At 37.1% G+C, this 13184-nt stretch overlaps 1 protein-coding gene across 2 annotated transcripts; it reads right to left on the bottom strand.

The window, feature by feature from the left end:
* Nucleotides 1-4027: 4027 nt before the first annotated feature.
* On the bottom strand, nucleotides 4028-12331 carry nars1 (asparaginyl-tRNA synthetase 1). 2 transcript variants are annotated; one of them, XM_028025661.1, is made up of 15 exons: nucleotides 12142-12331; nucleotides 10302-10384; nucleotides 9958-10023; nucleotides 9643-9735; nucleotides 9240-9329; nucleotides 8706-8784; nucleotides 8555-8625; nucleotides 8268-8354; nucleotides 7567-7788; nucleotides 7157-7356; nucleotides 6406-6541; nucleotides 6208-6321; nucleotides 5303-5434; nucleotides 4762-4893; nucleotides 4028-4692 (listed from the first exon to the last, which is right to left on the bottom strand). In XM_028025661.1, exons 1-15 carry the CDS (start codon nucleotides 12182-12184, stop codon nucleotides 4561-4563), a joined length of 1680 nt encoding a protein of 559 aa, XP_027881462.1. In that variant the 5' UTR covers nucleotides 12185-12331; the 3' UTR covers nucleotides 4028-4560. The 2 variants fall into 2 exon arrangements, with proteins under 2 accessions (XP_027881462.1, XP_027881463.1); XM_028025662.1 differs by having other exon boundaries at nucleotides 12163-12331.
* Nucleotides 12332-13184: the final 853 nt, after the last annotated feature.

The following is a 13184-nucleotide window of genomic DNA, read 5'->3' as shown; positions in this document are numbered from 1 at the left end:
TTAACCCAATCAAACATTTTTCATCACATAATATGCTACCTACACAGGCTCAATGTCAAAGTATACAACATCCAGAGAAAAAAATCTACAACTTCTTGTCTTGAAGACGTCTGCAGGTAAAAACTGTGAAGAAAAACGTGGCTTTTTGTATTTTTTTCTTTGTTTTCGATCGATGCCAAAAAAAAAAAAAAGAAAGTCCCTTTCTTGTCGTTGAGTTGTTTGGTGTTCAAAATGATCGGACAGCTTTTTCTTGTGATTTCACTCAAGCCTTTAAATTGAATCGTGTTTGTCTTTTGTAAGTCGTCAGTGAAGGAGCGATGGACGGAAAAGGAGGCTGGAGTTTTGCCCATTTTTCTGTCGTTTTGTAGTTTATTTTTGACTCCTGCCGGGACGACGGGATGATTCTGGAACATTTTGGGCTTCTAAAGTCAGAAATGAAAGGAGAAACAAATCAGCTTTGGAGCTGAAAATAAGAAACGTTTGGAGGTTCATTTTTGTTCGGTCCCATTTCTTTTTGCTCTACAACAAAAGTAGCCGTGACTTATCGCAGCGTAAACCTGGACGTTCAGCAGGTTTTTATTTAAATCATGTACACAGTAAATGAACACCCACTGAAGGTTTAAATTTCTTTTTCACTAATGTAATTATTGTTTTACTTTGGATTTAGTCCAGACTGAAGGTTTTCCATAAACTTGTTTTCTGGCTGGCACAAACTTTACATTTTTAGGAAAACTTTCTCCATCTTTCCACTGATTTCTCAGATTTATTTCTACATCAGGCATGTAGATTATGGGGACGTCCCAATCTTACTGACAAAAGTAGCAAAAATGCAGAAAGGCAGCTTCTTTAGGGTTAAAACATTAAAAATCCAATTTAATTTCCTTCAACATTTCAAATATATTATTATCTATGTTGTTTCTCAACAGAAATATTTTGTATATAAAATGTACATCCAGATTTCAGATACCAAACCGTTTATTCTCTGTGGAGCAGCATTATCACATTCATCATAATGTTGCAAAGAATATTAGTAATGGGGAAAAAACATTTTATTTTGTACATATTTACCTGTTATATTCCACAATAACAAACTAATTTCTTCTAAATGCAGTATTTTATTTTGTAGTAATCTCAATGCTGAACCGCCGTAGCATTTAGCATAACTGTCATAAAACGTCTTCAGTAATGTTAAGGTATAATTTTGTTTTGTTAATATAAGGAGAAACAAGCTCTATGTTTATGCTAATGGCAAAATTTAAAAAGTACCAGGCAAAAATTCAAAATACTCATGCATATGGCTACTTAGCACATGCTAAATAGCATCTTGCTAGTTAGCAAATGCATGTTAGCTTTAATTTTTTTAATTTGAAGTACTGTATATATACTGAACATTGTCAATCACAAAGTTAACAAAAAAGTATAGCTGCAGTGGTTTAAAGCTAATGGTATATTTTGATGTAGGCTAACTAGCATATGACTTAAGGTCTGTGGTACTATATAAACGCTAAGTTAAGCTAATTAGCCATATGCTGATTAGCTTGAGTAAAATTAAGCTCTGCCTTGACAGGATGAGTTGTGTTGCTTTGAGTCAGTCAGTTGTTAAAACTTTGATCTAAATGAAATCTGAACATTATAGCAGAAAAAGTAAACAAAACGTTGGCATTATGCTAGTTAGCTTAGAAGTTCTCTCAATGGTAATCAGTGACTACAGATTTGACATGAAAATCACTTTTTCTCTTTTAATATGAAGATTTAAATTTGCTAATAAAATTTTAATATTGTACCGTTTCCAGTAGTCTAACAAATTTTAAAGATTAATTCTTATCTTTGAAATATAGGCACAATGTTATTTTTATTTTTTAACAGATGAAGAGGTTTAAAAGCAGTGGCCTGGAAATCATTTTGATAACAGTTTTTGCTCTATAGCAATTATTATTTGGCTAAAAGTTCTCTAGCATTACGTCCAAGCTAATTTTAGCTAATTCCGTTATATGCTGTGTGTTTGTGTAAAATGCTGCAGTGTGCTGAGTCGAAATGTTTTTTTAAGCATTCTTTTGTTCTGGATAATTTTACCATACAGTAATGCTTGTTGTTTTACATGACAACTAGCATAAAGCTAAAAGTACAATAGCATTCTATACAAGCTAAGTAGCCATTTGCTCACTTGTATAGAACCCTGTTTGCTGAAATAAAACTGATTTTCAATGTTTCTCAGATCGGAACATCCCTATAAAAATCGACCAATACGACTTTTTAAGCGCCAACAAATCTCAAAATGTTGTTAGCTTAACGGTTTAGCTTTGGACTTTCATTTGTATTTTTATTACCAATATTCACAAAATCCTAAATAAAATCAATATATAAAACTTGTCACTGTTGAACAGTTTGTTTGGGGAAAATTTGGCGCCTTTTTTTTGGCTCGACAGAAAATGGTGGCTTATGTAAAACCTTCAGTGTGTGAGTGTTCCCTGTGACGTAGCTAGTTACTGAGGCAGAAAACGGCTATTATTACATCTGTTCTTATATGTATAGAAAAAATATTCTCCCAGTGGCCTTTGGGTCTCTGAAGCTGTGCAGCTGTTTGGTTTTTATTAAGCATATGACTGTGATCATCTCAGCAGGACACTGTTTTAATTAGCAAACACACCAACGGGTCATCACTGGGCTGTGCTTTCGGTTGGTTTAGCTCATTTTGCTGTATGTGATATCAGACTATTGTGGTTATTGTTGGAGCGATTTGGGCCTTCCATCATCCTTCTGCCTTGTAATATTTGTTTTTGTATGTTCAAATATGTATGTTAATTTTTATTGTTAATGGATAAACTTACACTGTGTGCTTTGTCTTTCTTTCATTTAAACCAAATTACGTCGCGTTTATCAGAACTAAACTATTTTTTACCCATTATGGGTGTAAAAAGTTGAGTTTCTCTGATGCCTTGACTGCTCAAAAAAGCCCAGATCATCACTCTTTCACTGCCGTGCTCAACACCAGTAAGCTGCCTAAACTGCTGATTTTATATCAGTGTTTACGCTGATGATCATGTAATGAGCTTCAAAAGCAAATTTTTTGTTAAATATGTTAACTTGTTATACTGAGGTTCATTTTTTTTTTTGAGACATATTGGATATTCAACAGCCTTTTGGGATTTTTAAAATATTTGCTAAATTAAATTTCTTCCATTTACCCATTATAACTTAAGAAAATGTTGGAAATAAATCAGTTATGCATGGTTCTTTAGTAATTAATTAAATGTGAAATTGATTTAATTTGTGAAAGGTATGCTAAAGTTGCTTGACTTATTAATTTAATGGTTCCTGGGCTGCAGTTTAAACCGTCACTGAGGATCATTAAACATCTGACTGGTTAACATGATCAGCATAATTAAGACTAATCACTTTAACTGGAACTATAAGCTGGCAGATATTAATCTATGATATGCTGCAGTAAGGATTCATTTTATAGTAAAATATGTGATTTTTGTAAAATGTCTGTAGTAACTTGTAGAATCTGACCTTTAACCTTTAACCTGCTTTCCTCCAGGTCCCTTCAAAATGTCATTGATGACGTACATTTTAGATTTAGCAACAAAAGTCACTTTTTCTCCACAAATCACCAAAATATGTTTTTTCTGACAAATTCAAAAACCGTAGCAGTTAGTCTGTTTGGACCATTTCCACTGAGCGTATTAACGTACATCAGGGTGTATTTGGTGCTGCAACCAAGCAAAAAATACACGCAAAATGGGTATTTCTAAGCATTTTAACTATAAATCTTTAAATAGAATAAACATTGGATTTGGATTTTTCTTTTTTTATAAACAGGGACCAAAATCACAACAATCTATTTGTTTTTAACTTTGAGGTTCAACTTCTGAAAGTTTTCAACATAATTAAACAGTGAAAGAATTTTTGGGGATTAAAACATTTTATTCTTTTAAATGTTATTTTTCACTTCAATTGATGCAAAGTTGTAATAAAAGTGATGATCTGGAGCTGAAGCGGTTCACAGAAGAGTCGACCTGCAGGCTCCTGGTTGAATCACATTTTATTTCAGTGCAGTTTCAGCAGGAGGATTTCAGATGAACAAGCAGAACAAACAAACTTTCCTTTAGTTCTGGTTTCTTGATGCTCCAAGAATCAGAAAACCGTTGAGTTATTTAAACGGGAAGAAACTTTACGCAGAACAACAACAGAAACAGTAATAATCAGAAAGAAGGAACATTGATTTCTGTAGCTTCTACTGAACATAATAATTATATATTTTGGTGATTAAATCCTACGTTGAACCATAATTACCCTTTAAACCTGAACGGGGACATTGTTTTAATCCTTGGAGCGTGAGGCTGAATCTGGGAACTTTGTGAATAATCCAGAGTAAATATTTATCTGCTGAACGTCAAACATGATCCGCCTGAATGTTTCAGGAAACCGACTTCTCTGCAACGTCTCTGACTTTCACTTTGACGCGGTAAGACATGAAAACTAAGAATGTAGCATGCAGCGACTCGTATGGGCTGCAGGGGGCGCTGCTGTGATCCAGAGGTGTGGGCTGCGGTGCGTTCAGGGCCGGCAGCGCTGGATGAAGCGCGGGTACAGGCAGACGTCCCGGACGTGGTGTCGGTTCAGCAGCCAGGTGAGGAAGCGCTCCAGGCCCAGACCGTAGCCGCCGTGGGGACACGAGCCGTACTTCCTCTGCAACGCCGGAGAACCGGGTCAAGCTGGATCAAACCGGGTCAAACGCGGCAAACGGCTGAGGCTCACCTGGTCCGTGTACCAGTAGTAGGGAGTCGGGTCGATCCCCTCCCTCTTGTATCCCTCCAGAAGCTCGTCAGAGTCCCAGATACGCATCGAGCCGCCGACGATCTCCCCGACGTTCGGCATCAACACGTCCACCTGGGGGCGACGAGGAGAAAACTCAGGTTTCCTCCTAACATTCACATCTGTTTCTACACCTGCAGCTCGGACAAAACTTTATAAACATAAAAAATAAATAAATTACAATGTAAAAACTGAGATAAATCATTTTAGAAGCTTTTCTGCTTTTATCAGGTCAAATTCAACTGAAAAACATAAAACTGTTACAATAAAATGTTAGCATCTGGTAAAATTACGACTAAATCCTGGTAAAATTGTGACTTTAACTTGAAAAAATTATTCTCGCATTTTTATGTTTATATTCTTGTACAACTTTTTTCCTTGTAATATGACTTTATTCTCTTTTCCTCCTTCGGACTCTCATGAAGAGCGCTCCGGTTCTGGATTCTGTCCGGTTCAGTTTTCTAACCCGTCTCTCTGGTCTTACCGACTCGGTGAGGCGCCGGTCCTCTGGGCAGCGCTGCATGTAGAAGGATTTGATCTCGGCCGGGAAGCGGCAGAGCAGGATGGTCTCGTTGATGGAGTCGGTCATCAGCCTCTCCGGAGCTTCAGGGATGTCCTGAGAAAAACCCAGAATGAAACATTAAAGCTCAGCCCAAAGTCCAGACAGAACTGACTTTATAACATCACTAAAAGTGATTCAAATGTAAAAGTCCATTTTATTTACTGGCCAGGAAGATCATAAACTGATTTACTGTCGAGACAACAGCGTCCTCTGCTGGTACGTCTTATAACTGCAACCTTCACCTGAAGAATCTGTCACTTCAGTTTTCTGCTAATGTGACAGATTCTCTGTAGAAATGCACAAGTGGTAAACAAAGTTATTTGTTTTAAAAATATAAAAGATTAATAAATACTAATAATTTTCATCATTATATTTCTATAATCATACAAGTGACTCGAATAGTTTGGTTGGTTCTTTGGTTGACATAAACTCAGCCGTTTCCACAATCCTTCCACATTCCTGCTACTGATGATCCTTTGATGCTGATGAAGTTTTTCCTTTTGGTTAAACTGATACCAAAGTAGAACTTTACAAGATGCTCAACATTCCTCATTTTCATTTATTATTATTTTCATCTTAAAGTTATAACATTACGACTTTACTCTCACATTTTTACGACTTTATTTTCTTATTTTTACAACTTCACTGGCATTCGTACGACTATTCTTGTTTTCATTTCTGTATTAACACTGTTGTATTGTTCTTATAATCTCTTTTTTGGGTTTATATTAACTGTGTTTGCACCATTACACCTGGATTAACGGACCCTCCTGATGGTGTGAAAAGATTCAAATCAGAGCAGACTTTGAGTCCGGATTAGTCGTCACCTCTCCAAACTCGTAGTAGGTCCCGTCGTCCTTCTTCACGTCGTGCTCTCTGAGCCACTCGATGGCCTCCGTGTAGTTCATCCTCTTGAAGGGTCTCTTTGGAGGTTTGAAGTCCTGGAAAACACAGAAATAAAAACCCAACACTACCAGAGACGCAGTAATAATAAAGTAGTGGAGCCGGGCTCTTCTGTGTCGTACCGGGTTGATGTCGTAGAGCAGCTGAGCAGCGGGAGATTTGAGAACCCGGTCCACCACGTCACAGACCAGATCCTCTAGTCGGGTCAGCAGGTCCTCAAAGGAGATGAAGGGACACTCGGCTTCGATGTGAGTGTACCTGAGAAAATGATAAATGACAGATTTTCAGCTGAAGAGGCTGAAAGCTGACCCTTCCCTGGGTTTTCTCTGGGCTGAAATCAGCTAAATGAAGTATTTAAAACCAAAATTAAATAAGATTTTCAAAATATATTCATGGAGTTGACAAAAAGATGAGATTTCAGACTGCTGTAGTTCCTTCCTCTTAGCAGAAAGTGGTTGAGTTTGATCCTTCCATAAATATCCTGGATGTCTTTAAAATGGAAAAGCTAACAAAACAGAGACTCTATAATATTTGGTACAAATTAGTTGTATATTACTCCACCCTCTCAAGATGCTTTTTGATTCCTCCACGTTTATTCCTTTTCTTTAAATTTTAGATTCTAAAATATATGTTGTTATAAGGTAAAAAGCTGATTTAAGTTCTTTTCTTGTTTCTTTTTAACTCAGGGAAGTTTCTTCATTCTTTCCTGAGTTTCATATAAGTATTTCTGATTTTTAATCAACTATAACGAGTAAAATTACAAAAATGAAGGTCTTAACTCTTACATATGACAAATTCACACCCAAAAAGTATCCTAAGGTCTTTCTTTAGACCTGAGGAGTCTTAATGTGAGAATATTTTGGCTCCACTCACTCGGACAGATGTCTGCGGGTTCGGGACTGCTCGGCGCGGTACGACTGGGCGATGCAGAAGGTGTCGCCCAGGGCAGGTAAGCAGGTCTCCAGGTAGAGCTGGGAGGATTGTGTCAGGTACGCCTGCTCACCAAAGTAGTCGAGGCTGAACAGCGTGGAGCCGCCCTCCACCTGGGTCTGCACCAGCGTGGGAGGAGTAATCTGAAAAATTAAAGATATGCAAACGTCTGAGAAGATTTGACGCTGAGTGCACTTCATGTTTCATTTAATGAAATAAATATTTCAGTTATATAGTTAACCTCAAATGTAGTAGAAAAACTAAGTACTGCCTACAATGTGTAATTATACACAGCATGCTATCACATAATAAATCAGTTCAATTTAAGAGTTGTTTGAGTTGCTTTGCGTCACCTCGTAATATCCGCGGTTAAAGAAGTGGTCCCTGAAGCACTGGGTCACCGTTGATCTCACACGCAGGATCTTGGAGACGTTCTCTCCTCGGATCAGCATGTGCCGGTTGTTCAGCTGGACGTCGACGTCCGACTCTTCGTTCAGCAGGTTGTCGGCGCCGCCTGCTGGAGCTAAGCCCACCAGCTCCCAGAAATCGCAGTGCAACTCGTGGCCACCGGGGGCCTGGCAGGAAAAACTCAGAATGTTTATCACATGTTTAACTAGTTATATCGCTATAATTCTAGAAAAAAATTTAATATTTTATATGTGGCACAGCATAGAAATGTGAAGCCTAGTCACATTCTTAACATTTTAGCAACACTATTTAATACCAAAGTGTTGTTAGAGGGCATGAGAGACATTTTCTTTTTATTACAAATAGTGTCAAAATCAAGTGGTTCAGGCTTCTCTAGATTAAATACTCCTCATTTTAAATTTTAACATCCATTTATGTATCTTTTTAAAATGTTGCTGCTATTATTTTTCTAACATTTTATTTAACTTAATTCTGGTTTGCCTTTTTTCTTGATGCTAATTATTTTTATTTTATTTGTATCAAAGACAAAAAAATCTGTTTTTTTATCGTTAAGAGTTTATATGCATTTATTTTACTTTTTCATTTATGTTTTACTGCTTGGAGAAGGTGCGTTTGATTTGTTTACCTGTTTCCCCTCAGGAACCACAGTGATGGTCCCGTACAGAGCTACAGTACTCTCTGTGGCCAACAGCAGCCCGTTGTAGCACTGACACTAAACAGGAAAAAACACACACGCACAAGTTTTGTTATTTAAATAAGTTTTGTACAGAAGGAGCAGAACTTGTTTGAGATTTTCTAAAAGTCTCGCAGGCTTTCTGAAGGTCTAAATATTTTATGAAACTTAAAAGAAAAGAAAATATGACCGTTTGGATCAGGAAATGCAAAGTAATGACAGTTGGAAACAAGTATTACCAGTTTATCAGACAGAACAGACTGGAGGAAACCAGTTCCATCCCTCAGCACAATGAACATCAGGTTCTTCCCTGCAGGAAAAGAGAAAGTCCAGTGAATCCCAGCTCTCATCCAAGCCATGAGGTGCGTTTCATTCTGCTGCGGTTCTCACCCTGCCTCCGGAGGCGGTGGACCCATCCAAACACCTTCACCCTCTCACCTCGCTTGGCCTCCAGCATGTGAATTTTCACCTGGAGAAACAAAACAGGAGCTACATGTTATAAACAGGATTTCTGGTCAAATTTGCCTTTGGAGGACATGGATTCATGGAAGTGTTGACAGGCAAAATGAAGACAAAGCAAAGTGACCAATCTTCCACTTCCTGTGAAACTTCAGCCGTTTATGAGCTGGACTGATGGGAGTACTGTTTAATCATTGCAGGGAATAAAATATGGTGAAAATTGGTATTTTTACAAACCTTAAACCAAGAAAGATCTTTATGATAAAATATTTTGTAATTGAGGAATCTAAAAATTGATTAAAATGTAAAAAAAACCCAAAAAACTTCTGGTCACATTTGTAAATATACTGTCAAACATTCATGTTTCCATTTTGCAGCTTTTTAAAATCCAATCTCAAAGGAAATTCTACCACTTCTTGTTCTAAACATGCAATGGTCCAAGAAGAATGAGAAGAGGAAACCGACCGTCTCAGGCTCAGGAAGGTTCGGGTCATTCACTATCTCGATCTTCTTGGCCTCTTCCAGGTTCTTCTCCCTCCTCTCGTTGTCCTCAGCCTACGCAACAAATAAAAAGACACAATTTAGAGGCACAGGTGTCAAACTCCAGTCCTCGAGGGCCGCTGTCCTGCAGTTTTTAGATGTGCCACAAGTACAAAACACTGGAATGAAATGGTTTAATGACCTCCTCCTTGTGTAGATCAGTTCTCCAGAGCCTTAATGACCTAATTATTCTATTCAGGTGTGGTGCAGCAGAGGCACATCTAAAAGTTGCAGGACACCGGCCCTTGAGGACTGGAGTTCGACACCCCTGATTTAGAGGCACAGTCGCCACCTGGTGGGTAGTTTAAGTAAAAAACGAACCACAAACCTCTTTCTTGTCTTTGGCGTCGTTCTTCATCTGCTCACGGTTGAAGGCTTTCTTAGCGTTCTTCATCTGTGTTTTTGAGATCACTGCCCAGCGCTGAAGACAACAACACACACAAAATCCAGAGGTTTTTACTCAATTTTATTTAAACAGCTGGAACAAACCAGTTGCATTAGGGGGGATGCCATCCTACCATCAAACATAAATGTGTGGAGTTTGTTAGCTCTGCTGGGACTTTAAGTCAGGTGAATATGTGGGGAAGAACCTAATGCCAACTGTTAAGCACAGTGGAGGATGTGTGATGCTGTGGGAACTCACCTCTCCCTCCTTCTGGGATTCCACGTAGATGGTCGGGAATGGCTCCTTCCCAGCAAACAGCAGCGCCTGACAGGTTCAGATCACAAACTGAATTTAAGAAGTAGAAAACAAAACATCTACGCCAAAAAATTTTAAATAAATCTAAAAATCGCTGTTTTTTTGTTTGTCTTGAATTATTTCAATTCAGTTAAGCTTCAAAGACTGCATCTATTTCAATATAATTAGAAAAAAAAAATTAGACAATTATTAGATTTAGGAATTCCCTCATATTGATCCATCATATATTGATAATTGGTAAAAAAAAAAAAAAAAGTTCAGCATGATGTCTGGTGGGGAAAACCTGCCTTCAGGGGAGTTTTGAAGGGTTTCTGCTCCGACCCGTCTCCATCCTGGTCGCTGCCGTGTTTATCAGAGACGTACATCTCAGCTGAGGAACAGGAACAGCAACAACAGGTTTAAAACAAGGATGTAGAGACTCCATGATTTACCTGAAGGAGGTTAAAGTTCAGGCAGTTGACTCTGAAATGTGGAAATGAATCTGAATCACGAACTTGAACAGATGATGTGAGGAAATAACCTGCTGGGTAGTTTCTGCTCTGATGAAACAGATAAAAAATCCCTGATGATAATTATATGAATTTAAGTTAAACACATTTTTGATCTGGATAAAACCAGGAGGTCACATCAGCCCAACAGATTTAAACTATTTCAATAAAAAAAAAAAAACATTTCCAGATTAAAATCGACCATTTTCTCAACTGATTTTTTTTTATTCAAGATTTTTGTTCAAATATTTACTGTAAATTTTCCTGTTGGCTCCAGACCTGAACTATGTGTCTGATTTATGGTTCCAACAGAAACACAAATATCCAAAGTTTCCGGCTTTGGATTTCTGTATAAAAATTAATCCAAATTAACAAATTAAAATCCCAACCCAAATTAAAACGGCTCATTTTAACCAGAATCTGTTTCTATTAGTTACGAAGAAGAACCCAGATGAGTAAAACTGAAAGTGAAAGAATGCTAAATGTTGCAACATTGCAGCAGGACATTTTGAGATCAACTCATCTGCAACTGAAACACCAGAAACATTTAACAACTGACTGTAAATAATAATAATTTGATGATCTATTTAAACCAAAGAATTGGCCCCATCCTGAGTGTTAGATTTACGCTTGGATGCAGAAATGGGGCAAATATTTTTACAGCCTTCATTTTTGATTGAATTCATAAACCTGATTAAAAGAACCAGCAGTAAACTCAATGTTTGTTGCATTAAATATATATCTAAAAAAGAAAACATATGAAAACAAAATGACAATGAATAAGCAGTAAATAGTGAAAGGGAGAAAAGGGGGTCTAAAATATAATTTAATTTCTGGTTTTGGGTTACACTGAGGTTATATTTACATTAATAAAACTTTTGCTCCTTCTTTGCACCAGATTCAGAAAATAAGCAAAGAATACAGAAATATAGAAACAAGGGATGACAGGTTGGAAACATAGTATAACGTTTTAGAATATATAATACACTATATTTTTTTCTATAAAAAATATAGTGTAACAGGAGAAAAAGGCCATATAATACAGCTTGATAAAATTATATACAATTTAAAAAATGTTAATTTACATTTTTGCAAATTAAGTCAAAAAAGAAACTTCTGTATTACATAGATTTATTACAGAAATACACATTTTAAGTGTTTATTTGTGTCAATTTAGACGATTATCGCCAAAAGAAAAACAGGAAAAATATAACATAACAGCTGTAGTCCTCAGGTGACACCATATGTCTTATAGTTAAACAGATACAACCGAGAAACCGTTTTAAATTCCGTTTTTATTAAATTACCCGATTAATTAAAGTATCGTGACTGAAAATGTTGCATTTCCTCCGCAGACTGGTCGTCATATTTTATCCCTGTAACCTCCGCATTGCAGAATGACAGCCACCTTAGCCTGAATTAGCCCAACATTAGCTTCCAGTCTTTATTTACGTTTTTCATTCAGTCTGTAAGCGAACAATAAGACCAGTTATAGTAAAATAGATCAAACTAGAGACTCAATGGTTGATAAAGCAGAGATTTAACCACCTTTATCATCGCTAAACCGATCCAGACAGAAACACACACATGTCCCTGCTAACCAGCTAGCTCCCCCTGGACAGGCTCATTTATCTCTTACCGACCGAGACTTGGTCCACACCTTTAGTTATCTCCGTCGCCATGTCGGCCCACGTCTAAAAACACCTCGCTGAAAGCAAAAGGTGGCAAATTTGTATTAAAAAATCTAAATCAGCCTTCAGAAACGAACACCGGCGACGTCCCCGGGCTGCTAACGTGCAACTTTGCATCAGCCTACGGCAGCTTCATAGAAAAGGCGAGACAGATATCTGATTGGTCAGTCTGGAAACGTCACGCATATTGCTTTGAATCTGATTGGTTACATTCCATGTCAACAACTGTTGTATTCAATGTTAGCTTGAAATCATATTTAAGGTTGTTCAGAGGAAGAGAAACTAATATTTGTTTCACGTAAGATACATTTCATTTCGAAATTACATTTATGAGACTTCACTTACATTTTTAAACCAAAGAGCAATATAACATTTACCCGTTTTTCTACTATATACAATAAAATTTTTCCCACTTGCCATCAGACTGCTGAACTCTTAACTGGACTGCACTCAAAATCTGGTCTCCACTTCATACCTTGCACATATACAGAGCTAAGTAACTTCCATTTTACCGTGAATCCTGCACTTTATATTTTATATTCATATTTTATACTGTATTTTATTTTACTCTGGAGTAACCTCACAACATTGGAACCTCAAACATTGTCCTGAGCCGTATGCAACGAAATTTCGTTCTGTATTCACCCTGTGCATGCAAAATGACAATAAAGTCAGTCTAAGTCTAAAATCATATTTTTATATCCGTTATTGAACGTATCATGAAGAAAAGAGGCGGGGTTATTGCAGATTCTTTTTCTGTCAGGTGTCATGTGATGCATTCAATTGACACGTAAAGTCGGAAATTAGAGCTACGTCACACCGGGATCGATCTCACTACGATTGTTAATAAATGACAGAAAATATTTATACAGAGCTACAAGTAAAATGTTACAAATTACAATTCTAAGATTATTTTACACAGAGCTTTATAAAAATAAGCTTTATAAATTATAAGGTAAAAAAACACACCTGAGCTAAGAAACAGGCCAGA

The sequence above is a fragment of the Xiphophorus couchianus genome, chromosome 8 (genome assembly GCF_001444195.1).
Source record: "Xiphophorus couchianus chromosome 8, X_couchianus-1.0, whole genome shotgun sequence".
Lineage (NCBI taxonomy): Eukaryota > Metazoa > Chordata > Actinopteri > Cyprinodontiformes > Poeciliidae > Xiphophorus > Xiphophorus couchianus.
This window is presented reverse-complemented; position numbering and strand designations above follow the sequence as displayed.

Coding starts and splice junctions, on each gene's coding strand:
- nars1 (XM_028025661.1), bottom strand. CDS start 12,184: ATGGCGACGGAGATAACTAAAGGTGTGGACCAAGTCTCGGTCG. Junction 5,435..6,207: donor CCTACTACGAGTTTGGAGAG/GTGACGACTAAT, acceptor GGTTTTTCTCAG/GACATCCCTGAAGCTCCGGA. Junction 4,693..4,761: donor ACTACTGGTACACGGACCAG/GTGAGCCTCAGC, acceptor CCGGCGTTGCAG/AGGAAGTACGGCTCGTGTCC.